General features: G+C 37.7%; 2 protein-coding genes and 2 pseudogenes across 2 annotated transcripts; 2 read left to right on the forward strand and 2 right to left on the reverse strand.

Annotated features, from left to right (window-relative positions):
• Window positions 1-8,677: 8,677 nt before the first annotated feature.
• Window positions 8,678-11,086, reverse strand: LOC143595322 (uncharacterized). Its single transcript, XM_077074361.1, has 5 exons — window positions 10,968-11,086; window positions 9,533-10,739; window positions 9,260-9,457; window positions 9,020-9,149; window positions 8,678-8,697 (listed from the first exon to the last, which is right to left on the reverse strand). Exons 2-5 carry the CDS (start codon window positions 10,220-10,222, stop codon window positions 8,678-8,680), a joined length of 1,038 nt encoding a protein of 345 aa, XP_076930476.1. The 5' UTR covers window positions 10,223-10,739; window positions 10,968-11,086.
• Window positions 11,087-17,134: 6,048 nt separating this feature from the next.
• LOC143595333 (protein LEAD-SENSITIVE 1-like) lies at window positions 17,135-20,376 on the forward strand. The gene is made up of 2 exons (XM_077074374.1): window positions 17,135-17,320; window positions 19,486-20,376. Exons 1-2 carry the CDS (start codon window positions 17,167-17,169, stop codon window positions 20,253-20,255), a joined length of 924 nt encoding a protein of 307 aa, XP_076930489.1. The 5' UTR covers window positions 17,135-17,166; the 3' UTR covers window positions 20,256-20,376.
• Window positions 20,377-22,944: 2,568 nt separating this feature from the next.
• LOC143595335 (2-methylpropanoate--CoA ligase CCL4 pseudogene) lies at window positions 22,945-24,890 on the forward strand (annotated as a pseudogene).
• Window positions 24,891-25,072: 182 nt separating this feature from the next.
• LOC143595334 (2-methylpropanoate--CoA ligase CCL4 pseudogene) lies at window positions 25,073-26,776 on the reverse strand (annotated as a pseudogene).
• Window positions 26,777-27,834: the final 1,058 nt, after the last annotated feature.

Genomic DNA, 27,834 nt, shown 5'->3' on the forward strand with positions numbered 1-27,834 from the left:
TAACTAAATCTACTCGATTTTTTGTTGTGTATATACATGTTAGATTAAAAAAAAATGTCAATTTCTAGAGTTCATAATGGTAATAATTATCAATCAAGACACAAGAAGATGAACGGGAAGCAGAGTCTAAGATCGAAGAGTAATTACTACTTAATCAGACACTACGGGTCGAGGTCAATTCGGGGTGACTTGGGGAAAGCCAAATACGCCTTGAGAATAGATAGGAGGCATCATAATCTCTGAGTTGTTGCCCACTTAAGTTTTGAGCTTAGTTGAACCTAACTCGTATCACAGAAACGATGAAAACCATCTTAAGTAGATTACCTGCTTACAACCTGTTTCTTTATGTTATAATACAGCTGAACACGGATCTGTGTGACAGTCACGAAATTAGTATGATTCCTGTTCGGATCTTTTCTAAAACATGGTAGTCCCTGTCGAGACTGAAATTTGATCCCGTGTACTTTAATTTTTCAAATTTTTGTTACTTTTGTAATTGTTTGATTTTATACCTGGTTACTTGGTCTTGATCGTTTCATTTAACGCTTTAAAAGGATGTTTTAAAACTTAATTGCAAATTGCTGAAATTATGGGGTTTGTTTTGAAAAATTTTAATATCAGCGAAGTTATGCATAACTTCGCCTTATAGGCGAAGTTATCCACAACTTCGCCGGTACATCTGTGGCCCTATATAAAGAAGTTTTAAAGTCAAACAGTATCATTATTTCAAATTCACAGCGAACTTATCTTTCTAAACCTAGGCGAACTTATCCGATTCAAGGTGTGTAGGGTTCCATATTCGTATAATCATTGTCGTTAATGTTAATCACAGGTCGATACGACCCGTTTCGTGACCTCGATTATTTGAAACCTAAACACCCGATTTTCAAACTTGATATTACGTTTTCGTAATATACATGAACGTATAAAACTTCATAAAATCATGTGTTACGGAGTCCTCGATCTCCAATTTCATCATCTACACGTCGTTCGATAAACCTATCTGTTGCCAATTCAATTTCGGCGAAGTTACAGTTTAGGCGAAGTTATCCGTAACTTCGCCTGAGGTTTAACTTCGCCTGAGGTTTATCTTAAGAGGCGATGTTGTGATTAGGCGAAGTTCTCATTAACTTCGCCTGGACCATTTTACTTAACTATTATCAGACGAAGTTCAAGTTGAAGCGAAGTTGTTTTCCAAACTCGCCTCACCTTTAACTTCGCCTATACAGAATTGATCACAACTTCGCTCATGGTAACAGGCGAACTTGTGATTCGCTTTGACGTTTATCTAACTTAACCTGTTTGTTGCAGATATGGCTGCTGTTGCTGGAGCAGGAGGTGCAGGTGGTGATGACGGAGGTGATCAACAAAGACAGTTCTTCCCGGGTCACAACATGTATATCACCTTAGACCCGGAAGCGAGCGGAGTTGATGATTTCCGCGAAATCATCACATTCCTTTTACGCTCGAGGATATTCCACGCCATTACAACGACTCTGCCGATATCCTTACCCAACATTGAGGATTTTTGGCAGACCGTGGAATACGACTGTAGAGTCGAACCCGACTGCGGTTTGGAAATGAGACAACAGTAAACAATCAAATTGTTCAGTTCTCTTCTGAACATATCCGGGCGGCTCTGCGGTTTGGAAATGAGACAAGAGAGGACCCGACAGAGTTTGTAGCTCCTTTCCGCGATGGAGCATTTTTGAGGATGGGTTATTCTGGTCCCTTGGGGGATTCGCAGAGAAGGAAGGGTTTTCTGCTTGACCAGTGGCGCTTTCTCATGCATGTTATGATAGTATGCATGTCAGGGAGAAAGGCGGGCACTGATGGCATGGGTGCGACCATGCAGTCAGCGATGACTGCTCTGACTTACAACAAGCGATTCAGCTTTAGTCAGATGGTCTTTTACGAGATTGATCGTCAACGAAGAGCGATGGCGCGTGAGCGGTTCATCATGTATCCAAGATTCCTTCAAATGATCTTGAATCATGTTGCTCCAACACTTCCTCAGCGTCGTCCGATCCGTTACGTTGAGAGTGTGAACAAACGGATCTTCGCCCAATGCAGATCCTCCAGTGCGAGGAGCAAACCTGAGCTTCGTCCTCGCCATACTCCACTCTTTGGGTACTTAATCAACCCGGGGTATGTGCCTGCTCGTGGGGATGAGTTTAGGGACCCGGCACCACAACAGGCAGGAGCACCTCAAGCTATACCTGCTGCTCCTGTTGTGTCACCGGAGGAGAATGTGGACCTTGATGCAGAATTTGGTGGTCAAGGCTTCTTTGATATGGATCGGGTGGATCCAGAGGAAGTTGTACAGGTTTCGGTAGCCCAAGTGTCGACTGTGAATGTTACTAGAACAGCTGCTACGGTGGCTGGTTCTGATTCTGATGATGAAGTGGCAGAGGCGAGAAGGATTATGGTGACTCGAGAAAGACTACATGGGAAAAGAAAGAGAACAGATGATGATGACGAGTCAGACTATGAGGAAGAGGTACAACAGTTGATAAGGAGGTCAAGAAGGGAACGGATAGGTGCAGGATCAGGAGCCGGTGAGAGCTCTAGGGTGGTACGTTTCACTCCACCAGCACTATCCGGTATGACAATGGTTCCCTCATCACTACAGGTTACAAGGCCAAGCGCTACGGGTGTTCCCGTGGTGGCTACCTCGTCTACATTTGGCCTCCCATCCACTACTTTCCAACTTTCGACTCCCGAGATCGTTTCATTGCCGCCTCCGACCGTTACTCCATCAGAGGTCGTGGCACAATTTATAGAGTCGACTGTTGTGGCCACTGCAGGGTTATCGGTGACGATACCACCTGCGGTTACGTCTATTTCTACTTCTGAGGTCCCGGTGACATCGGAAATCCCTCCTCAGTACACTCAAGACATATCACATATGAGGTTCGATTTCGATGCAACCCTCTCAGACTCAGAACGAATAGCAGCACTTGAACGGGTCGTGGCAGAACAATCAAGGGTGAATCTTATCCAGACCCAGGCTATTCAACGCCTAGTTGCAGAGAATCAGATGCAGTCGTCCCTGCTAGTAGAACATGGAAAGATCATTGATGCTCTGAAAGAGTTCTTGGCATCTCAGGGGGAGACGAGCTGTAAAGGCGATGAGTTGAGGACCAAGAGAAGGAATGATATAGACGATGATCCCAATGCGTCGAAAGATGCAGATAGTGAGCTACCAAGAACTGATCAAGCTCTTGGGACTTCCACAACTCAGGGGGAGTCGACATCTGCAGCTGGTGGTGATGATGTGGTGGTGGTGGACGTAGAGGAGATGGATGATATTTTGGTTGGTGATGACGATATTCTACCGAGTGACGTGATAGAGAAGATTGGTGAAGATATTGTGATTGATACAGAGATAGAAGAGGGAGAGATAGTAGAGGAAAATATTGAGCATGAGATACCGCAAGTCGAGAATGTAGATATGAGTCAACAGATTGGGAATGATGAGTTTGAATGGGAAAAGCAGCCTAGATGGAAGGAAGGCTATGCTCAGTGGTTCGTCAAAACGAAGAAACCGGCGGTCCCTACAATGTTTAAGAAGACTTACAACATTAAAGGCTATGCTGAAGCGAAGAAAGGGATTATTTGCTGGATCTATGATGAGCAGTTGAGGCTCTTCGTGATTAAAAGGTATGACGGTGTTCAGTATTTTAAAAGACTGTTAAGATCGTTGAATACACTGCCGGAATGTGAAGTGAAAGACTTAGCCAGATTGGGGTTAATCAATCGAAGTGACGATAATATGGCTAGAGTTATTGGGAAAATTGTTTGGAAAGAAAGTATAAAAGAGAAGAAATTTGAGCTGTTAAAACCACAAAAGGGAAAGCTTGTTGAAGACAAGGATAGAGGTTTGAGAGCTGATGGAAAACCTTGGATGGTTATGAAGTATAAACCGATCCGGTGCCTTAAAGAAGTACCGATGAAACTAATGCCCAAGGATGTGCTTAAAGACCTAAAGTGGTGGTTTGTAGATTGTGAGACAGCTGAGGCAGTGATGGAAGACGAGGATGAACAAGAGGTGCTAAGAGTTTACGATCCGATGCACTTGGTAAACTTATCGCAAGCTGATTTGCAGGTGTTGAATGAAAAGAAGATATTTTATATTCCTGCTTGGAAAGACGAAGCGAGGAAATATCAACGAGTTGTCTCGGTTTGTGTTCGAGAAGGAGTGCATGCGTGAAGATACAAGGTTGAAGATTACAAGACACGTGTTTGAAGCTAAAGAGATGAAGCTACTGCCAAGGGGGAGTCTGTTGGTGCATGATGTCAGTAGTTCAGTGTCTAGTGTCTGTAATCGCGTTTGTAATGTTTTATGTTTTGTATAAGCGAAGTTGCTAACAAGTTCGCTGATATGGGCGAACTTGTTAGACAAGCGAAGTTAGTGACAACTTCGCCTGAACATGCCAGGCGAAGTTGTCGTGATTATATAAGCCATCTGTTACGGCTTAATATCGATAAGTTAATAGATTACGAGTTTTCGTGTATTCGAGTCAGAGAGAGTCTGTAATCAAGTGATCTTCGTATCACGTGTTTAAGGTTGGTATACAACGTGTTTGATTATCGTATCGTGTGTTAACCGTATTGTTTTCTATACTCGTAACGTCTTACGTAGGGATTCCGCACCTACGTAGAACGCGATATCTCGTGTAGATCCGGCTGGGAACCTACAAAAAGTCAAGTAGCATATAATAATAATAATCAAATAACTTTGCTAACTTACGTGAACATATCTAGATTTTTTTTTATTAGTTTTTTTTTCCATTTGAATTTTGGTTAATTTAAGATAACAATTATAATATATATCTTTGTTTTTAGCTTGTTGTTTCTTTAAACCTGTAAACTTTAAATATGAACCGATTTTTGGGGAAGTATTTAATAAAAACAATCCTAAGGTCACTCAAAAGTATAGGAAATATTTATATAAATTATGTATATTTTAAACCATATCAAGGGCGCAGACCGCTGGAGGGCGCAGGTTCGAACCCAACTCGTATTCTTTTGTTAGTTTTTTTGATATTCATCCAATTAAACCCATATATTAATATAAATAATCAAATAAATTATAATATATATATTTAACAACCTATAATTAATTTATATTGTCTAAAACCGGCTTTTTAACTGGTCTCGTTTTCGAACCTCGATTAAAACCATATATATATGTATGTATGTATGTATAGATTTTAGTTAAAAATTGATAAAAATTTTATAATAAAGATTTTAGTTAATGAAAGTTTAATAAGGTTTTAATTTAAAATACACTCTTAAAAATATAATTTTCTTATTTTAATATATTAAGTTAATGTTGGTCAAGTATTTTCTAAATCGATGAATATTTTTACTATATAAATAGTTATACGTTATTATAACTTTAATGTTTATGAGTAAAAGTATTTCATAACGATTATATTTGTATAATTATTGTTTTCAAGTAATCTTTATTAATAATGAGAATATGTAATATTATAGCTCTCCAATGTTTGTTTATATCTCAAATCATTATATAGTCCATTTATTAATCTCTAGCATTCTTCGTTATTATTATTACTTAGGGATTTTCTGTTGATTCATATCGAGCGTGACGTTTATTATTTTGCCATTCTTAACGCATCTATTCGTTTGCTTATCACTAAGGTGAGTAATCACTCCCCTTTTTACTTATTTTTAAACATTTTTGGGGACATGTGCGTATCTTATATATTTATCTATTATCTAATATTCAAAACCGCAAGTGTTAATCCTTGTGTGTATATCGGTTTATGCTTAACTTGCTATTTGCTTACTTGCTTTATTTGAACGTTATTTGCTTACTTCGGTAACCGATGCCCATTTTTATGGCAACGGTTTAGTCCTTTGCTTGGTAACCAATGTCCATTTATATGGATTGGTTGAGCCCTTTCTTTATGGTTTGCTTTCTTTATGGTTTGATTGATTGTTTATGTGATATGGCTTAATTGTTTATTCTCACAGGAACAGTTTGCATCTTTCTTTATATACTATATATTATTATTGTTGTGTCTTAAACTGGTGTTTTACTCACTCAACATGTGTTGTTGACAAATATTCTATTTTATACGCATATGCAGGTTATCGTAGAATTTAATGCAGGTTGGTGAAGACTTAGTGAATAATTTGGTTAGAAGAATATTTTAATCAAGAAATATAAAATTCGTATTGTTGTATGAATTATGTACCTGTTTGTATTTGATTTATTTGATAATTGAATTCAATTAACAGATATTGTCATTTAATTATTGCATGTTAGTACCCTGGGAGCTGTGACAATCAGCTCGCGCCCCGACATTTCCGCCTTAGATTGAGGTGTGACAAAAATGGGTCGACAAGTTCAAAGAAATGGGTCGACGTGGGTTAGTGTCATAAGGAAATATGACAGGTTTCGGATCGGAATGGGTTTTCGTACAAGACAGGTTTCGGCACGAAACGGGTTTCAGATAGGAACAGGTTCGGTTCAGGTTACAATCCAACACGAGTTCTCACCCGTGACGAGTTGGGTTTTGGTTTCTTTGTTTCTTTTTTGTCGATTCCGGACTCGTTTATGTCCGTTTTTTCAGTTTCTTTTTTGTTTGGTTTGAATTCTTTTATTTCATTTTGATTGATTTTTTCGATTTCTATTGATGTGGTCTGGTTGTTTCATTTTCCTCGATTTTTTTGGTTTCGGTTCGATTCTCGGTGGTTTTTTTATGGAACGAGGACAGCGTATGAAACATTTTAGTGTTTATAATTTTTTTAATATTATTTTTGAATATTTTTTGAGGGTTTTTTTTATCTTAATAAAAAACCCTTCAAAAATAATTCATATATATAATAAAAAAATCATAACTTAAAATATAAATAAAAAAAAACAAATAAAAAAAACTAAAATGTTTCCGCCGTCATTCTCGTTAAAAAAAACCCGGTCCGACCCTAACCTTTTCTAACCCAAACCAAAACAACTTTTTTTTTAATTGACATGTTCTAACCCAACCTCATTCTGACCCATGACCCATTTCAACCCATGACTCAACCCAGCTCAACTCATTTGCCATCTCTAATTAAAATAATATGATTACATTTGGAAGAAGAGCAGTTAGAATCTTTTTTTGACTTAAGAGATAAAAACTTAAGTATGCCATTCAAAGATTTAAAAGAAAATAAAACATTAGTCATATACTTAAGGAGATATAGATGCCGTCTGTCGTTCCCACCTTAACGCCGCGACACGGTGTTTGGGGCGGCAAAACCCCTCTTACCGCCCAAGAACACGTCCACAACAAGGAGCCTTATTGATATTATTTCATGTGTCAATCCCTAGTAGCGTACCAAATGCTCTAGTAGAACACCAACATTTTATCCATTCCAAGTTTTTATAATCACTAATGTCCCATGTTCTATAAATCAAAAAGAAACCTTTTAAGTTTCAATATTATTAAAAAAAAAACGCATCAAAATCGTGACATAAAATGGTACTTAAATTATATAATATTTTCATATGGCAAACATGACCACAAGACCATACTAGAAAACTAGAAATTTGTCATCTAAAATATATTGCGCAAAATAATTCACATTAAATTAAATATAGTGAGTAACCATAAGTTACTAGACTAATATACATTCACCATACGACATGACCAAATAAGTCATTCAGATAGCATCATAATGAGCCAAAACACTTACAATATGTATAGTGAGTTTTCTTGACGAATCAATCTTTATGTCCATTGTAAGCAAAATCTAATAAACAATTCCTCTTATTTGCTGATCGCTTTCATACTCAATGATTTGACGGGATGTGTAACTATATGTTCATACATGAGCTTTTCGGCCACCCAAATGTAGCATATATCCGACGATATGAAATATTGTTCTTTGACATGGTTTAACATTTTTTACTATATGATAATAAGCCCATTGTTGGGCACTATATGGTTGTGATGGGATTTGCTCAACAATATAAATGTTGTTCTTGACATGGTTTAAAGATGTTATTTAAGCGGTTATGGTGAAATGGGATTTGCCCCACAATATGTGAAGTAAGGTGAGAGGCAGGTCCGGCCCAAGGAAGGGGCAAGGAGGGCTATCAGCTACGGCCCAAGACCAATCATTCCAAGGGCCCAATTTTTATTTTTTTTAAAAGTTAGATATCTTATCTTTCTTCTTACTATACTAATAAAATTACTATACTAATACAAAAAAATGTTGAAGTTTATGTATCAATGCTATATTTCTTCTAATTTCTAATATCTCATATCTCATCTCATTCATTTTAGCTATTCATGAATCATGGGTCAAAACCATTTTGTCAATTGAGTTATAACATAGTATGGATTTTATTAATTATTGAGTTAAGTGTCAGGTTTTACTTTGTAAATCACAAATGAAATAACAGACCTTATTATTTATCATTTGACAAATCTCGTTTAATACACGAGTTCAAAAGCTAGTTTTATATAGTTATGTATATAAAATTATAGTTTAGATAACTAGAGTAATAGGATGTGTATTTTTTTTCCTTCAATGCACAAGTTCAAGTCTTCTCCCTCATCATTTTTTTAACAAAATGGCCACATGTACATAAAAAGTTCTAATTTGAATCCCAAAATTCTAGTTCCTATTTAGCCCCTAAACAGTAAACACACACTTATTAAATAGCACAATGGGTGACTGCAAATACAAAGAAAATCATTCAAAATTGAAATTTGAAACCTCCAACTATAACAAGCAAAACATCATCACTCTCATGATCATGATACTTAGGAAAGGTAAACTGCAACTTGTTAAAACTCTAAAGTCTAAACTTTACATATAACTTTCATACCCTCATCCAAGCTGATAGATTCCTAAATCCAACTCATCAGAAAATCTTCGTATCTACGTACCTTTGACTGTTCTATTATCATGTTTCTTCTTGGATGACTGTTTGGACATTCACATGTGAGATAGAGAATGTGAGTATTAAGTTAGCTGATAAGTAAGTCAAGTGTACCTTCTTCCTTCATGAAGCTAATTGCTCTTCCTTCACCCGATAGTGACATCAATAACGAAGAACATGGCGACACAATCTGAATATTGGTACGGCCTTCATCTTCCTGTTGAAGTAGCTTCTCGTATGTAAACTGAAGAAAATATAAGTTATATAACTATTATCTCTACTTTACCGCAGTGTATAAACAAAATCTAAACATTGTTGTAGTGCAGTGAAAGTAAAATAACGAATCATCTTTACCTTGACAACACCACTTTGTTCTTCAAAATCAGTTAAAGGAGACGGTGATCTTAAAGTTAGAGATTGAGGACGGCAACATCGAAGTACCGCATCCACAAAAGCTGCATGATCTTCATGGTTGTCCAAACTTAGCTCAACATGGTTGACTTCATAAGGTGGCAATTCAACCGCCTTTAGCTTCTCCAACTCTGTAAATTTCTGCAAGACATTTGAAATGAATATACAACTATGTGTAGGTACTAACTTTTTATATGACTGTGTAAACAAACGGACCCGGGTGTGAAAATAAAAGTTCAAAACTTTGAATCCACTTCCATTGTCCAAAAACTGCCTCAACTTACGGAACCAAACAGCTTCTATAATTTGGCCATTGGGGTAAGATTGCATACATGCTTGCAAAAGGCGTGCACGCGTTATCAATGGCCTGTGATTCGAAGCATTACAAGAGTAAATAAATAGACCTAAATTGTGGGTATTGAACTCAATATCTGCCAAATCAAACTGATGGTTTGAATGTAACACCAATGTCCTCAATGTGTGACTTGACAACTTGAAATTGTAGCATTTAGATGTGGTAACCAAAACCAAATTTTCAACCAAGGGGAAGTTAGATAAGAATTCGTTAAGGTCATTTGAGTTTGGTAAGGAATGGCAGTAGTAAGTCAATTTTGTTAGCTTTTGGCATGAAACCAAGTTCATTGTTGGTGCCTCTCTTCTAGCCCAATTTGAAACCAAAAGATCATAAAGATTAGGAGCTTCAATATCTATTCTCTCACCTGGGGTTGTATAGAAAATCCGAACTCTTTGAAGATTTTGATGTCCACAAACACAAAATCTTTTAAAACCATGACAATTGCTAATAGTAAATACTTGTAAAAGAGGGCAATTAGTGGTGAGACACTTGATCACTTTATCACTTATGGGGACCTCTACAAGTGCCAATAGAATCAAAGATTTAAACATGACAACATCGACCGTCAAGGAAGAAGGCAACTCACAGAGACGTATAGTCAAAGTTTTAACACACAAACAGATAATAGTGTGTTAGGCAAACGGTACGTTGGCATAGGCTTAGCAGATAAGAGTGATTTAGTAATATCAATCAGCATCAGCTTTGCGCCTTTCTTAAAAACTTAATCAAGACATTTGTTGACAATATCTAATTCTGCATGCTCCTCGATAGTTGTAAAGAGCTTGAGCTTGTCTGCAGTGACATCTTGTTGGCAAAATCTAGAGGTGGTATACTCGACATACTTGAAAAAACTCTGTCTAGAACTAAACTTCTGAATCTTGAAATATAAAACCGGGAAAGACGCAGTTAGGTGAAACCATGTTTTAGACAATACACTCATTCGAACAAGCTCGGTACGAGTTTTAAGAAACGAGAGTATGTGATGAACAATAAATTCAGGAAGGTGTGAAATCCGATCCATCATATCTCTCCAATTTCACCAAATATAAATTGATATTTATTTGTTGCCTACAAAACGAAAAGAATTATACAAACCGTGAAACAAGATTTATGTAATCCAGATCTCATATCATGCATATATACATTAACCCTTTTCTCTTTGCAGGCTATTAGAGAACAAAAAAAACCTTTTTGAAGTTGAATTATAGTATAGATTAACAAACATAGACCAAAGGCTGTTACACAAATTCAATTTATCTATTACGCACATATGCATTTAACAGAACTGAATTATACTTGAGCAGAAATATATATGTCAGAAAGAAACCAACGTAATGGCTGCAGCGGACGAGGGAGAGAAGGTTAAGGGTTAGGGATTTGGGTGTATTAAATAAGCCAATTCATGAGAGTTACGAGGGAGTTGTCTATAATGAGTTTTTATTTTATTTTATTCATTTACTAGCTTTTGAACCCGTGTATTACACGGAATTTATCAAATGATAAAAATAGAAAAAATAAACAAAATGAAAGGTAAAAATAAATTAAAAAATAAGGTATGATATTTTAATTGTGATTCTTAAAATACTTTTCATGATTGAAATTACATGTAGCTTAACATACCATATAATAAATTTAAAAGATTCATTGATGATGGTAAACCGAGTTGCTATAAATGCAAGTACCTACACAGGACTTTGAGGCTATATTAGTTTTTATTGAAGTTGTTTTGAAATGAACAAAAGTCACAATTTTTTAAAATGATCCACACGTATGACTGAATGTAGGCTTGACACCTAAGCATCAACATTTTGTTTTATTAGTAGAGTAACATAATATTTGTTTTATTGAAATTGATTATGTGATAAATGTTTATTAAATAAATAAAACGAAATTTTACAGTTTTCAAAAAACAAAGAATTCGGTTTTATAAGTTTTTAGAAAAAATCTAAATTACAGGACTACAAATTTCTTTAGGTATAACTGATCATTGTTTCAATGCTTAAAAGTATTTTTTTAGAATGACTACGTTTATAATTTTAAATTAAAGATACAAAATTAATAATCACATTAATTGAAAATCTAAATTAAATAGCATAATTAAATATATATATATATATATATGAAGTGAGAAGTCTCGCATAATTCAAACTGAATTCATGAGTCCTTATTGTTAAAACATGTGTTGATATCTTTAATAAAAAGTAATGTATACATTGAGCAAAATTATGTTTTAGGTTTTACATTATTGTAAATAGTCATTAATGTATGCATTATATCTTGAGATGTAACTCATGGGTCAAACCATTTTCACCAATGACCCATGGATAGCATGGATTAAGGAGAGGAGAGATTAGAAGATTAGTATGGAATTTTAATCTAGGAATGAATGTGGTTAGGACACCTAGGCATCATTATTTTTGTTTATTAGTATTGTAAGATTTTAAGACCAATGAATCCTTCAAATGGGCAACAGTTAAATTCATCACGTTGAGATACACTCGTTTTTGGATCCGGCGAACCCCTGATCACCTAAGGCCAACGCCCATAAGCATTCGCTTAAAAGTCTAAAGACACCACAGTATGACGAGATAAAACTCGTTCACTTCAAGGATTTAACTTCACCTACTCGTCTAGTCTCTCATCATTACCTACTGGTGTTGTCGAAACTAAGGTAACGTTTGGTATGAATGAGTGAGAGGCGGAATGGAATGGTCCATTATGTTGGAATGAAAAAAATATGTTTGGTTGGTCAATGGAATGGAATCACCTATTACCATGCTCATTCCATTCCCTTCAAAATACCTCAAATTCATTCCATCCTCCCCCCTTGTTTTTTATTCATTTCATCCCTCTTTCACACCATATCACCTCCAACACCCTCCCACCACTACTACCTATTAGGCTATTACCTTCACACCACCACAACAACCACCACCGCCCGCCACCACCCACCACCCGCCTCTGCCGCCCGCCACCACCACCACCCGCCTCCGCCACCACCACCGCCTACTATCGTCGTCCACCACTGCCTCTATCAACCACCCACCACCACCTGCCACTGTCGCCCACCACCGCCGCCACCAACCATCGGTCCCAGCCATCACCGTCGCCAGCCACTTACTATTGCCACCACCACCACCCACTATCACCAAGACCTGCCACCACCACCAATCGCTCTAGCCTATCACCACCGCCGCCCACCACCACCATTACTGCTCGCCGCCTACCACCACCATCCCACCGCCACTCACTACCATTTTTATTTTATTACCCTTTTTCTAGCTTACCATAAAATAAAAATTTAATAATTCATGTAATTCTTGCACGGTAACCAAACATGTTAATAGAATGGTAGTGATCAATTTCTATTACCTCGTCCATTCCATTCCCTCGCTCATTCCATTCAATCGCCTATTCCATTACTCCATACCAAACAGACCCTAAATGATGGGAGTGAGAATCGAACCTTGACTCTATAATGAGTTAAATTTAAAAAATATACTAATGTGGTAAAAGTACCTAAAAACATGTAGTACAATTAAAATATTGTTTATATTGAGTCATATGCCGTCCAAATTATTGCAAAGGTTATAGACATACCACATGTAGGGTGAAAGAAGGAATGAAATAAAAAATAATAAATAAATAAGGGGCGGATGAAATAAATTTAGGATGTTTTACAGGTAGGAATGGATGAGGTGATAGATGATTTCATTCTATTGGCCAATCAAACTCCATTTTTGCATTCTCTCATACAACTGTTCATTCTATTTCGCCTTTCATTCATGTATACCAAACACTACCTACATAATATAAACGGAAGTTGCAAGATTTTCGGGTTAGGTGAGTTTAAATGGATCTAAACGGGACTCGTCATGAGTTAGCCTACTTACACTTTATTCCTTGTTTACCAAGAAAGAATTATTGAATGAGTTGATTATAAATTTATAATTAAGAAGCAATATTATTACATCCATAATCACATATTCTGAAATAAAACAGGTTTAAGAGTTCTTTCAAGATAGTCACACGTGTTTTGAGTAAAAGTGGCAATTTCAACCCGTTTACCAATGAGCCCGATTTTGATAATAGATCAACCAGCCTAAATGAAAGATCTTTAACTATTATTGTTTCTAAACCCGCAAGAATCGACCATTTTAACTTTGGGTTGGGTCCGCTTATTTTGGTTAAGGGTTTGCTTCGGTTTCATGCACACCCATCAGAAATTGCCCATTCATAAGTGAATGGTTAAAAAAACTTACTGCAACATCCTAAAATATTCTAATATTAAATAAAGAAAGTCGCGTTTAGTTATCGTGTGTTAATAGTTAACTTATGCCTAATAAAGAAAGGACCATGGACTTGGATTAATTAAGATGGATTAAGGGTAATGGGTCTTAGGTCCATGGGCTTTAAGGGATATAAATATCCCCTTAAACCATCCTAAAACCCTAACTATCATTTCCATCCTTCATAAATCTCTACACACTCCAAAACACACACACCACACACCACCGTATACACGGCCGAGAGAGACGAGAGGGGCTTGAGGCCAAACGAACGTTAGTTGGTATTAGATCTTTATTACACGAGATCTAGAGTGCATAAACAAGTTAAACGAGATCCAAACGAGCACTAAAGGCATGTTCTTGACCCTTTAAAGTTTACGTTTTATTAGCGTTTAGCATTGAAACTTAGAACGAGAGTAGATCGGGTATAAACGAAACATAAAGTTGTAAACTTGATGATAAATACGAGTGTAATGAACCCGAAAATGGAAACGGCTCGATTAATGAACCCTTAACACTAGCATTGAACGTTTTTGAACTTAAAGGTCCAAAATTTACGTGTTTTCGGGTCAAACCATATCCAAAAACAACCATAGGAATGTGATGTGTTGCAAAACACATAGCGTTTTTATTCTGATTTTGGATTGTTTTGTGCGTAAAAAGTTAACGAATATAAATTTTTCTTGCTTGAAATTACATGTTTGTGTATGTGATAGGTCCCATGTTGAAGAGAGCGAGAAAACGAGTCAAATGGAAAAAGAATCAGCTAAAACGGAGCTCGGATGAAGCCGGTACGCAAAAACGAAGATAAACGAGCTGAAAGTCGAAAAACGTCAGAAAATGTCATGTTCGAGCTACGCGACCAGGTCATACCATTAAATAAGCATGTGGTAGAGTCCAACATGTCCCAAGGCTGCCAAGAATGTTCAAGAATCAGCTACCACGTCTATTTTGTCTTCTAGTGGGCCTAGTGGGCTTATTTTAACCTATTTTATATTAGGAAGGAGGTGTTTAAACATATATATAAACCCTAAAACCCTATGAACGATTTCATTCAAGTTTCCAGCCATCCCACACCTGCTCTAGAGGAGAAACCAAGGAGGACAAGCTTACGGTTCTATCTTTTATCCTTCGGTTGTCGGTTTTGACTATTTTAACATTTGTGAGTTCGTTTTTGGTTTTTAAGCATTCAAACATTTTGTAATCAGATTTATATGAGCATGTTTATCATTTATATCTATTTTATCTATTGTTCATTGATTATGATTGGCTAAACTTATTAGTTCTACCTAGGTTAGATGAATATTGTTAGGTTTTAATGAGTTTTATGGATTGTTGATTATCATGGCCTGAATTGTTAATGAAAAGTTTGGTTTAATATTGAATTAGGTTGTGTTTAGTGGTTGTGAATTTATTAATTACACTCATATACCTCTTGCTTTGATTAGTTGAATACGTTTTGATTAATTGTTGCTTGTTAGAACTCTTTACTTGGTGTTTAGGGTTTGTTTGCGGGGTGATCAACCGTAGGGTTTAAGTGAGTGTTTTAATTAAATATAATCAGCGGGTGAACACCTTCTTAGAGACCGAGAGGTGATAGGAAGTAAACTCGTCTCATAGCTTTTACTTGTTAGGACTAGGACCGCGCGAGAGCGGGTTCGGTTCTTGTCGGGTTTGGGTTTTCGAGCGATTAGTTGATCTAATTTAAGTTAAAGTAAATTTTTCCTCTATCCTTGGTTGCGTAGTATTCGTCTCCATTAGGGTAGTGTGTCGGTGAGACCGAGAGGAGAGTCGACATTAGAGCACTTTAACATTTCGTTTCCCGGTTTGTTCTTAAAATCAACTAAGTGTAAGTTAGAGTTTGTTAGTGAGACCGAGAGGTAATCTAGCTTCCTTGAGTGAACCTTAGTTGTGTCATCCTTAGGAACCGGTATCGTGAGATTCTTCAATCCATTATCTTATTATACCTTCAATATGATTCTTACCTAGGTAAACGTTTCCTCCGATTGCAGTAAAGTTTCTAAGTTTCATTAAGTGTTTCGTTAAGTTAAGTTAAGTTATTTAATTTAGTTAAAGTAAGTTAGGTTAAGTAGTTAATTATTAAAAATCATTTAAATATTCTTAGGTGAGTCTTGGTTAGGGTTAAGTATCATTAACGTTTTCAAGTGTCCTTGTGTTCGATACTCGGACTTCCATAGTGCTATACTATTAGTGATCGGTACACTTGCCGGTTTTGTGTGGTTTCTTTAGGAGTCTTGTTTAATAAATTTAAAGCTTAGTTGTGAGAGCATCATATTACACACATCAGAATGATCGCGGGTTAGTCAAATACCATACCCATGGATTTCTCGGTAAAACGATGATGATTTTGGGGATTAAGGACGAACAGCGGCGGCTGCTGCACAACTTCGCCTGCAAGCAAGTTCGCTTGCAAGCAAGTTCGCCTAACTGATCAACTTTGCTGATTGACTAAGTTCGCTGCAGCAAGTTCGCTGTAGACAAGTTCGCTGTAAGCAAGTTCGCCTACTATGAACTTCGCCTAATACAAGTTCGCTGATGATAAGTTCGCATGACGTTAAGTTCACTTACAGTAAGTTCGCTTAATGTTAAGTTCGCTTATTGTTAAGTTCGCTTAATGATAAGTTCGCTGGAGTTAGCAAATTAGAAAATAAATTAAAAACCTAATGAAAAATATGTTAAGACAGTTAATGGAAATATTAGAAAACGTGGGCAGATAGATTTTAAACCCACACGTTAGACTAAGGGATGTGGGGGCTCTAGCGGGGGCTCCAGCAGAGCCAAGAACCAATAATATTATGACGTGTGGCAGAGAGAGAAACTGGATAAGGGGGGTGTTGGAACCCCTGGTGTGGGTAGCGCCCCTCTAGCGCCCATATTAAAGCCCCACATCCTCTCTCTCTTCTCCCGCTACCATGCTCACGGGTAGTGTCTGCGCCTCGGTAGCGCCCCCTCTAGCGCCCATTTAGTGTGGTATTAGCGCCTGGGGGCGCGAGCGCTAGTGCCCCCTTTAAAGCCCCGCACACCCGGTCTTAACAACGCTGAGAAGATTCAAGGAAGAAGGATAAAGTAAAGTGGGTGCCACATGGGTCCCACAATCTAAACGAAATTAATTAATATTATTATTACCCGAAAGTCGAAAGTCGAAACCATACCAAGTAAGCAACCTTTACAATCACAATCACATAATGGATCACATTCTTCATCATCTGCCTGCCTTGGCTAGGGTTACACCAATGGATGATATGAAACAAATTCTGTCCAACAAAATTGACAAATCGCAATTAAAACCAGGCGATCACATCTATTCATGGCGCACAGCTTGGATCTACGCTCATCACGGTATATATTCCTCTCAAATTAGGTTTATTTTTAATCCCTATATGTCTTTACAGATCTAAATTTGCAATCGGATTATGAATATTTGTTAAATAATTAATTTAATGCTTCAACAATGTAAAGGGTGTTATCGATCTGATATCGAATATTTTGTTTAATTACAATCGATAGACTCCGGAACAATGCGAAATTGTTGAGTAAATTAGTAGTTTCCTGAAACTTTCCCCTTAGGCAAAAAAGGACTCAAATATTGATACAGTCAGTAGTGGTTTTTTTATCTGTATGCTTATTATCATAACAAACTATGCAGTCAATATTGGTTATCGGTCCCAATAATATTGGCGATATTGATCTATATCTTTCCCGGTATCAGTACCTTTCTTCTTAGTTCTTTCATTCGTCTTTCTTCTTATTGCTACTATTAGTGTTTTATGCCAATGTTTGGTGTTTAATGTTAGTGTTTTAAGTCTTAATAAGTTCCTACTTGCTACAATTGTTAATATTTTGCAAGTTGCAAAAGATTAATCTGTTAATGGTAGGAGGAGAGTATTCTGAATTGCCAGTGTTAAATTGCTATATATAGAAATTCTGCATGATATAAACATTACCGATATCCGACTGCGATAACCTATATCTCAAATATTGTTCATTGACCGATATTTGAATTTTTACCGCATTAACTGCATAGATAACAAATCAAATAATATCAATAGTTTCATTGCCATCAAGTTCACCATCTATTAAGCCGCTCAGACACTCTGGTTTGAAAAGCTTGTTGCGGTACCTTTTCTTTCATTACCTTTTTATCACCAAAAAATTTTAGCGTTAAGAGTTTCTCAAGTCTCATTAGCTGGTATTGCTGTAGTAATGTAGGGAAATGTCTCATGATCTAGTGCTGATTGTATGAACAATGGAGCTTTGTTGTCCTTCTTGACTCTCGAGAGTGTCCGCTATTGTCAGTTGGCTTGAATAGGTGCTGGATTTGGCTCTTATACCCAACGAATTCCAAAGCTTCTGGGACTTTTTCCTTTGAAGATTGGAATTAGAGGTTGTGACAAGGAGTTAGTAGTGGTTAGGCATGACAAACTAGCTAGGTCGGGCGGGATTGGGTCAATATGGTTTCTGAGCGAAATGAGATTGAGCCAAAACGGGTTGCTTTAAAAAAAAACATAAGGTTTGTTTTGGGTCAAAATGGAGTCAAGTTGTAGTCAGTCGTTCTAGTAAAAGTACCAAAATAGGTTCACCCGCTATATTTTTATGGTGGCTGGTGGTGGTGGGAACAAATATGAGGTGGTGGTGGAGGCGGCGGCAGTGGTGGTAGAAAGATGGAGGCATCAGTGGTGGTTTTTATGAGTGGTGGCGATGGTGTGGATGGCACAGCGACAATCAATGGCCGAAGTGAAGGAGCGGCGTGCGTGGCTGTGGACTAGAGTGCTGGCTGTACAGATGGCAATGGCATTGGCAACGAGTTGGTGATGGGGACAAAATATGGCCATGGGTGGTGCTAACCCATTTGAACTATTCTAAGTTGATGTTTTATAATATTACCCCCGTTTTGGCCCGCTGACTAATTCAAGTTAGACCCAAATTGACGATTTGACCCATTGACCAATTTGAGATTACCCAAGTGTACTCATATACAATTTATTTTGCCCAAATTAATCCATTCTTTGAAGAATGGCTTCTGATTGCCCCCTATGGCCCTATGGTAGTTGTGCTTGTCATGGTGATGGCACAGTATTTTGTTTCCTCATGCACTATGTGTCCTATAACTCGCTGTCTGCTACTCTGCTAATTTATTACAACTCCTAGGCCTTCTTAACTTTGAATATACTAAGAAATAGGACATAAACCATAAAAAAGTTAACACGACATTGTTTTGAATCATTCAGCTAACAATAAAAAACAGAGCAAACCATAAAACCAACAATGAATGATAAGTAAGTGGTTATTCATCGTTTCAAATAATGTTTATTTGAATTTTGTCTTTTATTTCACTTGAGTTTCTTGTGGCAACCATAGTTGAATACTGCAATTACTTATAATGACTGCAGACTGTCTACTTGGTCACTCCTAAAAGCAATAGTTTTTTGCATGATCATACATATTTTATTGTTTAGAACATGGTATCAATCTACTTAGAAAATGATCCGTTTCATGCACTGCAGGAATATACATTGGTGATGATAAAGTAATCCACTTCACTCGCGGCGGTGGTCAAGAAATCGGGACAGGAACCGTACTAGACCGTATTATTCTAAGCTCATCACCTTCAAATTCTGACAACCCTTGTTTAAAATGTGGTGACCTGTCAAATGCTGATGGTGTCATCAGTTCATGTCTAAACTGTTTTTTATCTGGCGGTGACCTTTATTTATTCAAATATTCAGTCTCCCCTGCCTTTTTTCTCGCCAAAGCCCGAGGCGGAACATGCACTCTTGCTCCGTCGGACCCACCTGAGGATGCCATTCACCGTGCAAAGTTCCTTCTCGAGAACGGGTTTGGGGTGTACAATATTTCTAAAAACAATTGTGAAGATTTTGCAATTTATTGTAAGACGGGGTTGCTCGTTTTCACAACTATTAGTGTTGGGCGGAGCGGGCAGGCTGCCTCGTTTCTAGCTGCTACTAGTGCTATTGTCTCGACCCCGCTTCGTTTTTTGACCACTAGTTTTTCCGGGTTGGCGGTTGTCGGGTGTGGTATGTATTGCGTAAGTCGGTTTCTTGCTGATATTGGGATCCGTCGTGATGTGAATAGGATACCAGTTGAGAGGCTTGTTGGATGTGCACGTGAGGGTCTGACTGAAGCGGTCATGGACCCACAAGGGTGTGTCACGAAGGGTGAAGAGACTCAGGGGTTGGTTAGTCAAAACAGCCAGGTTCAGGCTGAGCGAGTCGAGGTGGCTCAGGATCATGGTGCAACGGGTAAGGAAGAATGAATAAAGCCAGAAATGATTGTTATTGTTATTACTATTTTATAGATCTTGTTATATGTTTTTAATGATGCTTGTGAATTATGATATAACTTAGATTGTTATTTGTGTGATGTTATTGGTGTGATTTTTACTATTTTTAAAAGCGGGCGTGACATAGGAAGTAACAATGTTATGGAGAACGCATAAAGCCAAATCGAAGTCTAAACGTTAATTTGAACAAAAATAAGATCTATAAAGTATAAACTTTCTTAACAAAAATCAGAAAACAAACCAGATATAAGAACTCAGGAGATGTTGTCTTTAACATCAATGGTGGTGTGGACAAACTTTTGCTGGTATCGAGCTCATACCTAAAATCGACTTTGTTATTCTTTAATATGCATAATGTTTTGGTCTATGTGTGTTGACACGCTGCAACGGGCATGCGTGGTTGTACTTTTTTACCCCGTTTGATTTTACAGCGATGCCGCAACGCGTGGGTACAACGTCCCCTTCAACACACGGGTTCCATAAAATGTTTCAACATTACTTTTTTCATAGTTTTACTCATTTAAACTTGGGTTTATCTTGTTTACACCCATCCTTCAATCCCATCATCAATAGCCTTTTAAGTTTTTTGAATAAAAATAGAATAGATATTATTTGAAAACTTCTTTCTTTAAGTTCAAGGCCAACAAATTACATTAAAAAAGTTGTATGGACAAACTAAATTAACTATATATGTAATTACATGGTTTATTTATATAAAAAATGATTTTTTTTAGAAAAAAATCAACCAAAAGAATTGACACAAAAATGATTATAAACAAATTAGATATAAATGCTTAATTTGCTGGTTTGCAGCACACCAAGAACAAAATCCATACCACCAGCAATAGCCTTTTAATTAGATTTTTTGTACAAAAAAATCAAAAATATCATAGATTTTCTTTGAAAAATCTTTTAATTGGTGGTTCATTTCTAGCCAAATTTGGTGCAAAATTGGGTAATAACAAAATTAGGCAGAAATAAGTTATTTAGTTGTTTGTGGCACACCAAGACCTCAAAGCCTACCTCCATCCTCAAACTCATTTATGCCATAAAATTTCCGAAATAGAGAAACATCCAACATTGATAAAAGACAAATTTGATTTTAATAGTATATACAAATACAATAACATATTCTATGCTGACAAATTAACAAGTAACACTTATAATTTTTCATTTCGTATTCAATGAAATCTCACTCATATAATAATTTACAATTGATTAACTTGCACTTGATTTCCACTCCATTCTTTTTTCACAAGAAGATGTGTTTTCACGTCGCTTATAATTAGGATAATCAAGTGTAAGTATTTGAACATTTGCTAGTTTAGTTGATTTTAACAAAAAAAATATGAAAGTTCAAATTTCTCTGGTTAATTATATTATCAATATAATATAAATTATTATAAGCTAACACTTAACGGAAAAAGTATTAGATATTTATATATTTTTCCATTGCTACATCCGTATAACTAACCCAGTGCTTATTTAATTTTATAACATAATTTATAACATATGAATACATGATTAATAATAATCTCCCATGTTATGTGTCGCATTCATATCCATTTTCACCATTTTTTGGGTTCTTTTTCTTAAACTATTCTTATTAAATAAATCTTATAAACACAAATCCTTCAAGTGGGTAACAGGCTAAATTTATCACAATGAGATACACTCGCCTTTCGATCATGCGAAAATCATCACCTAAGGCCACCAGTGAATACTAGCCAGAAGACACAACAGTGTGGTGAGATAAAACTCGTTCACCTTAAGGATCCAACTAGTAAACGCCACATATTCGCCTAGTCTCTCATCATCACACAGTCCCGCCGAAACTAAATGATAGGAGCATGAATCAAACCCGATCATATAAAGCACTAAGTTTCTCTCTTACCAGTTGCCACTCCATCACCAGCTCATTGGCTACATGCGAAAATAATGATTATACTAATAAAACACATTTATTATAAATTATCCATTATTACAAGAAATTTTGAAAACTATTTTATGTAACTTAATTTGTTTTCAATCAAATTAAATTATATAGTATTTTTTTAATCAACTAACATTCTCATCATGTTTCAAGTAAGACTAGACCCATAACTTTTTAGTTGAAAATCATACACCTTTACCATTACTTGGTGGTTGTGAATTATATAGTACTAATGTATGTTTAAAATCTAATTAAATATTAGTTATTCATATATCTAGTTTTTAAAATTCATTAACATATGCTTAAAATTCACTTATAAGATGCATATAAATATTTTATAATCCTATGTATAAATATTTTCCACTTGATGTAATAAACACTTTGAACTTTTTTTTTGAATGATCAAAAAAGTCTGATTACCTGAATACATTCATTAACAAAAAATTGTCAGTGACGTATGCCTTAGAGATAGGGATGAGTAAATTCGGTACCGATACTGAAATCGGTACCGATTTGGTACAGTAGATATCAAAGTTTTTAGTTTCGGGATCGGTACGATACCGGTACTGGTACCAAGAATTTTCAATTTTTAGGATCGGTATTTTTGATACCGCCAATTCCAAAAGAATCCACTATGACAAACCCCTAGCTCAAACACAACATATATATCTCAAACAAGATTCAAACTCACCAACTCCTATAACAAAAATCTTGAACCTACCAACAATTGGCCTTACAAAACCATGCCGGTAAAAACTATATATAGATACACAACATAGCTCATTTCTTCTCACACAAAATCTCATTATCCATTGCATTCAAAACATAATGGATGCATTAAAATTACCTCACGGCGCAAACTCAAGCCCTCTAACTCCCATTGTCTTCCTTGAGCGAGCAGCCACCGTATACACCAACTCTCCTTCAATAATATACAACCACCAAACCTACACATGGGCAAAGGCGACGTCGTTTCGGTTCTGGCACCCAACATACCCGCCACCTACGAGCTTCATTTCGCCATCACAATGGCTGGGGCTGTTATAAACACAATAAATACACGTCTAGACGCCCATGCTGTTTCGGTTATCCTCGGTCATGGCGAATCGAAACTAGTATTCGTTGATTACCAATATGTTAACGTTATCGAAGAAGCGGTTAGTTTGTTACCCGATAAACGGACTCATCCGCAGCTTGTATTCGTCGAAGACGACGGATGTGATCCGTCGTTGGTTTCGGGTAAGTTTAATGCTACTTATGAAGCTATGGTGGATGCGGATGATCCTGGGTTCAAATGGGTACGCCCCGAAAGCGATTGGGATCCGATAACGTTGAATTACACGTCCGGGACGACATCAGCGCCGAAAGGCGTGGTGAACCACCGCCGGACGTTTATCGGGGCGGTTTCGTCTCTTTTGGAATGGTCCGTACCGAAACAACCGGTTTATTTGTGGACGCTACCGATGTTTCATATGAACGGGTGGGGGTATGTATGGGGTATGGCGGCTTTCGGTGCGGCCAAGGTTTGTTTAAGACGATTCGACGGGTCAATAATATACTCTGCTATCCATACTCACAATGTAACTCACATGTGTTAATGTAACTCACATGTGTTGTGCACCGGTTGTGCTTAACATGCTTTTCACATGTGAAACACCCACTCTTCCGCACAAAGTACACATACTGATTGGTGGAGCACCGGCCCCTGCAGCGGTGTTGTTGCGAACTGAGTCACTCGGGTTTGAGGTGACTCATGGATACGGGATGACGGAAACAAATGGGATATCTTTGGTTTGTGCATGGAAGAAGGAATGGGATGGGTTGCCTGGGACAGAACGAGCTCGGTTAAAGGCGGGGCAAGGGGTTAAAACGCTTGGGATGTTTATGGTTGATGTGGTGGATCCGGAATCTGGGGTGAGTGTGACTCGGGACGGGTTGACTCAGGGGGAGATAGTGTTTAAAGGTGGGTGTATCATGTTGGGTTACTTGAAAGATCCCGAATCAACCCGAAAATGCATTAAAAACAGGTGGTTTTACACTGGGGATGGGGGTGTGATGCACCCGGATGGGTATTTGGAAATAAAAGATAGATTAAAAGACATAATAATAAGTGGTGGGGAGAATGTGAGTACGGTTGAGGTGGAATCGGTATTGTATTCCTATCCGGGGGTCAATGAGGCTGCGGTCGTGGCACGGGCGGATGAGTTTTGGGGGGAGACGCCGTGTGCGTTTGTGAGCACGAAGGGTGGTGGGGGGACGCCTGCGGCGGCGTAGATAATGGAGTTTTGTAAGAGTAAGTTGCTGGGATTCATGGTGCCGAAATCGGTTGTTTTTAAGGAGGATTTGCCGAAGACTTCTACGGGTAAGATTCAGAAGCATGTGCTTAGAGAAATTGCTAAAAATATGGGAGCTGCCATAAAAGGTCGGCTTTAAAGTGTTGAATTTAATCCAAACTAGAGTTAAATAAAGGGTTTGGCAGCTAAGTCAAGTGTTTGGATGAAGTATTATCATCTAATCATAAATATGATGAGAATTCTATTTTTGTTGTTACAACTTATTATGTAACAATTATTTGATATTGAATGGTTACATCTTAATAATAACTAGTCTGTTTCAGATGTTTCATTCACTTGACAATTACCAATTGACTAAACGGTACAATCAACCTTTGATTAAATTAGATTCATGTATTCATTCATATATGAACAAAAAACTACCTGTCCTTGACTACATATATGCACTCGGGGTTGTCTTTTTATCTAAAAATGAGTCAAATATACTTTGAGTTGTGTTTTTATCTCAAACGGGTCAAATAAACAATGGATTATACTTAATCTCAAACAGGACATAAATTATGTAACTATCCAGAACAGAATACAAACCATTTCATCCAAAGTTTAAAACGTTACATGCGACTCTTCCTTAATGGTCCCATTGCCTTAGTCACTTCACGAAGTGCAAACTTCTGAATCTTCCCAGTTGATGTTTTCGGCAACTCTTCTTTAAACACCACCGTTTTCGGCACCATATATCCCGGCAACTTACCTCTACAATACTCCGCGATCTCCTTTTCCCTCACCCTCCCCACCATCTCCGCCTTCAAACTCACAAACGCGCAAGGCGTTTCCCCCCAAAACTCATCCTCCCTCGCCACAACCGCCGCCTCATTCACCGCAGGATGCGTGTACAAAACCGACTCCACCTCCACACTACTCAAATTCTCACCCCCTCTAATAATCACATCTTTCGACCGATCCTTAATCTCCAAATACCCATCAGGGTGCATCACCGCCACGTCCCCAGTATAGAACCACCCGTTTTCCCTCATTGTTTTCGCGGTTTCCTCCGGATCCTTAAAATAACCCAACATAAGCGACGTGCCTCGTAACACCACCTCCCCGAGAGTAAACCCGTCCCGAGTCACACTAACTCCTGACTCGGGGTCCACCACATCGATATCCGTAAACCCGACTGTTCTAACCCCTTGCCGCGCTTTAAACCTCGCTCTCTCGGTCGCGGGCAACCGATCCCACTTCCGCTTCCACGCGCACGTGACAACCAACCCGCCCGTTTCCGTCATCCCATACCCGTGACTAATTTCAAACCCGATCGACTCAGCCCGAGCTAGGACCGCGGCCGGAGGCGGAGCCCCGGCCGTCATAATCTTAACCGGTTTCGATAGCCGCACCACACCCGGTGCGTTCCACAGCATGTTGAGAACAACCGGAGCCGCACACATATGTGTGACGCCATATTTATTAATGGCGTCATACACTGCGGCGCCATCAAATGCGTAAGCAGATATTGACGGCGCCAACTGCGGCAGTGCCCCACGTGTAACTCCACCCGTTCGCGTGGAACATAGGTAAAGTCCATAAATAAACCGGTTGTTTCGGTACGCACCACTCGATCAAAGAATCAACGGCCATAATAAACATGCCACGGTGGCAGTGAACCACTCCTTTAGGAGACGACGTCGTACCGGAAGTGTAGTTTAACGTAATCGGATCCCATTCGGATTTGGGTCTAATCCAATTAAACTCCGGGTCACCGTTTTCCACCATACTGTCATAACTACACCGGAATTTATCCATCAATGCGACCGGAGGTCCATCATCGGTAATTAATACCAATTCGGGCTTATGTGAATTTGAAGGAAGCATAGAAACCGCGTCTAGTACGAGAGTAACCGATTGATAATCAACAAACACGAGCTTGGATTCGCTGTGACGCAGAATAACCGAAACGGTGTGGGCGTCAAGGCGAGTGTTAATCGAATTGATGACAGCTCCCGCAAAGGGTATAGCGAAGTAAAGCTCATACATTGCGGGGATATTCGGGGCGATTACGGAAACCACTTGTTGTGTTTTGATTCCGAGTTTAGAGATTGAGGAAGCAAGTTGAATACATCTCCGGCGAGTTTGGGTCCACGGTGTAGGTGGTGTGGTTGTAGATGACGGAAGGACAGTCGCCGTAGACGGTGGCGCATCTGTCGAGGAAGGTGAGAGGAGTAAGAGGGGTGGAATTGGGTGGTGTTGGGCGGAACTGATCCATCGGTTAAGGTTTTCCGGCAAGGTTATATGAAGTCAGATTCAGCAAAAGTGCAAACGCCACGTGTGTGTCTTGTAAAGGCATCCGTTACGTTTCGAACTTTTGATATAGGAAAAAAAGTGAAACACGTCTAGTGAGTGTCACGAGAGAATGTGAGACTTACGTATTAGATCCACTACAATAATATCTTAACGTATAATAGGTACGTAAATTTTATTTTTTTACGAAATCGATCAATGAAATCATATTCCAACATCTCGAAATCATCAATACATATCCAATTAATCACCGATTTACCGAAAAAAAAAACAGTTTTGGATGGTTAATCGATCCATTTTTTACTTTTTTTTTCACGAAAACCGTTTTCAAGCGTTTTAGTTTTTGGTTGAACATTTTAGTACATTTACCTTTATTTTTTTGCATTTGAACGTCTCGCGTACCTATCGTATGTTAACACATTATTGTAAGATATCTCAACCATACAAAACATTATTGTGTAGTGTTTGTCGTTAATAGAAGATAAATAAATAAAAAAGGTATGCTGTGTGTAAAATGATAATGGGTTTAAAATATTAAATAAACAAAAAAAAACGTGTTGAACCTCTAGGGATGGTAAAATTGTGTTTTATATCCTATCTATTACCTATTTAAATATGTTGAGTATTTATCTGATAATTACACACCGAATATCGAGTATACCTTCGTAGTACAGTTATGACTTAATGACTCTTTGTATTTTTAAGTTTGACCTATTTAACGAGCACATGCAAGTCACTTTTAAGTTGCATAATATCCTTTTTAAACGACAATAACTTTTATATACATAAGTTAATACAAGTATGCAAAGTATGTGATTGTATACAAAAGTTTAAAACTTAAAACTATTGCTACATTAGCGTGAGAGTTTGTGATTCTTGTGCGTCATTTTTTGTTGTCTAACAAAAATTCATTTATTTTTTAACTTAACCTTTTTTTTTTTTACTTTTAGATTTTTTTTATTTCTCTTATTAACCTGAATATCATTTTAAAACTAATTATCTAAATAACTTTTTAAATGTTGAATTAATG

The sequence above is a fragment of the Bidens hawaiensis genome, unplaced genomic scaffold (genome assembly GCF_021521415.1).
Source record: "Bidens hawaiensis isolate Kalapana, Puna unplaced genomic scaffold, B.hawaiensis_p1.1 tig00044904_1, whole genome shotgun sequence".
Lineage (NCBI taxonomy): Eukaryota > Viridiplantae > Streptophyta > Magnoliopsida > Asterales > Asteraceae > Bidens > Bidens hawaiensis.

Excerpts from the sequence above, each read along its gene's own strand:
- LOC143595333 (XM_077074374.1), top strand. The coding sequence starts at position 17,167 with ATGGATCACATTCTTCATCATCTGCCTGCCTTGGCTAGGGTTACACCA. Across the intron at positions 17,321-19,485 it reads TTGGATCTACGCTCATCACG|GAATATACATTGGTGATGAT; the intron begins GTATATATTCCT and ends CATGCACTGCAG.
- LOC143595322 (XM_077074361.1), bottom strand. The coding sequence starts at position 10,222 with ATGTTTAAATCTTTGATTCTATTGGCACTTGTAGAGGTCCCCATAAGT. Across the intron at positions 9,458-9,532 it reads ACTTTTATTTTCACACCCGG|AAATTTACAGAGTTGGAGAA; the intron begins GTCCGTTTGTTT and ends AATGTCTTGCAG. Across the intron at positions 8,698-9,019 it reads TAGCTTCATGAAGGAAGAAG|TCACCCATTGTGCTATTTAA; the intron begins GTACACTTGACT and ends TTGTATTTGCAG.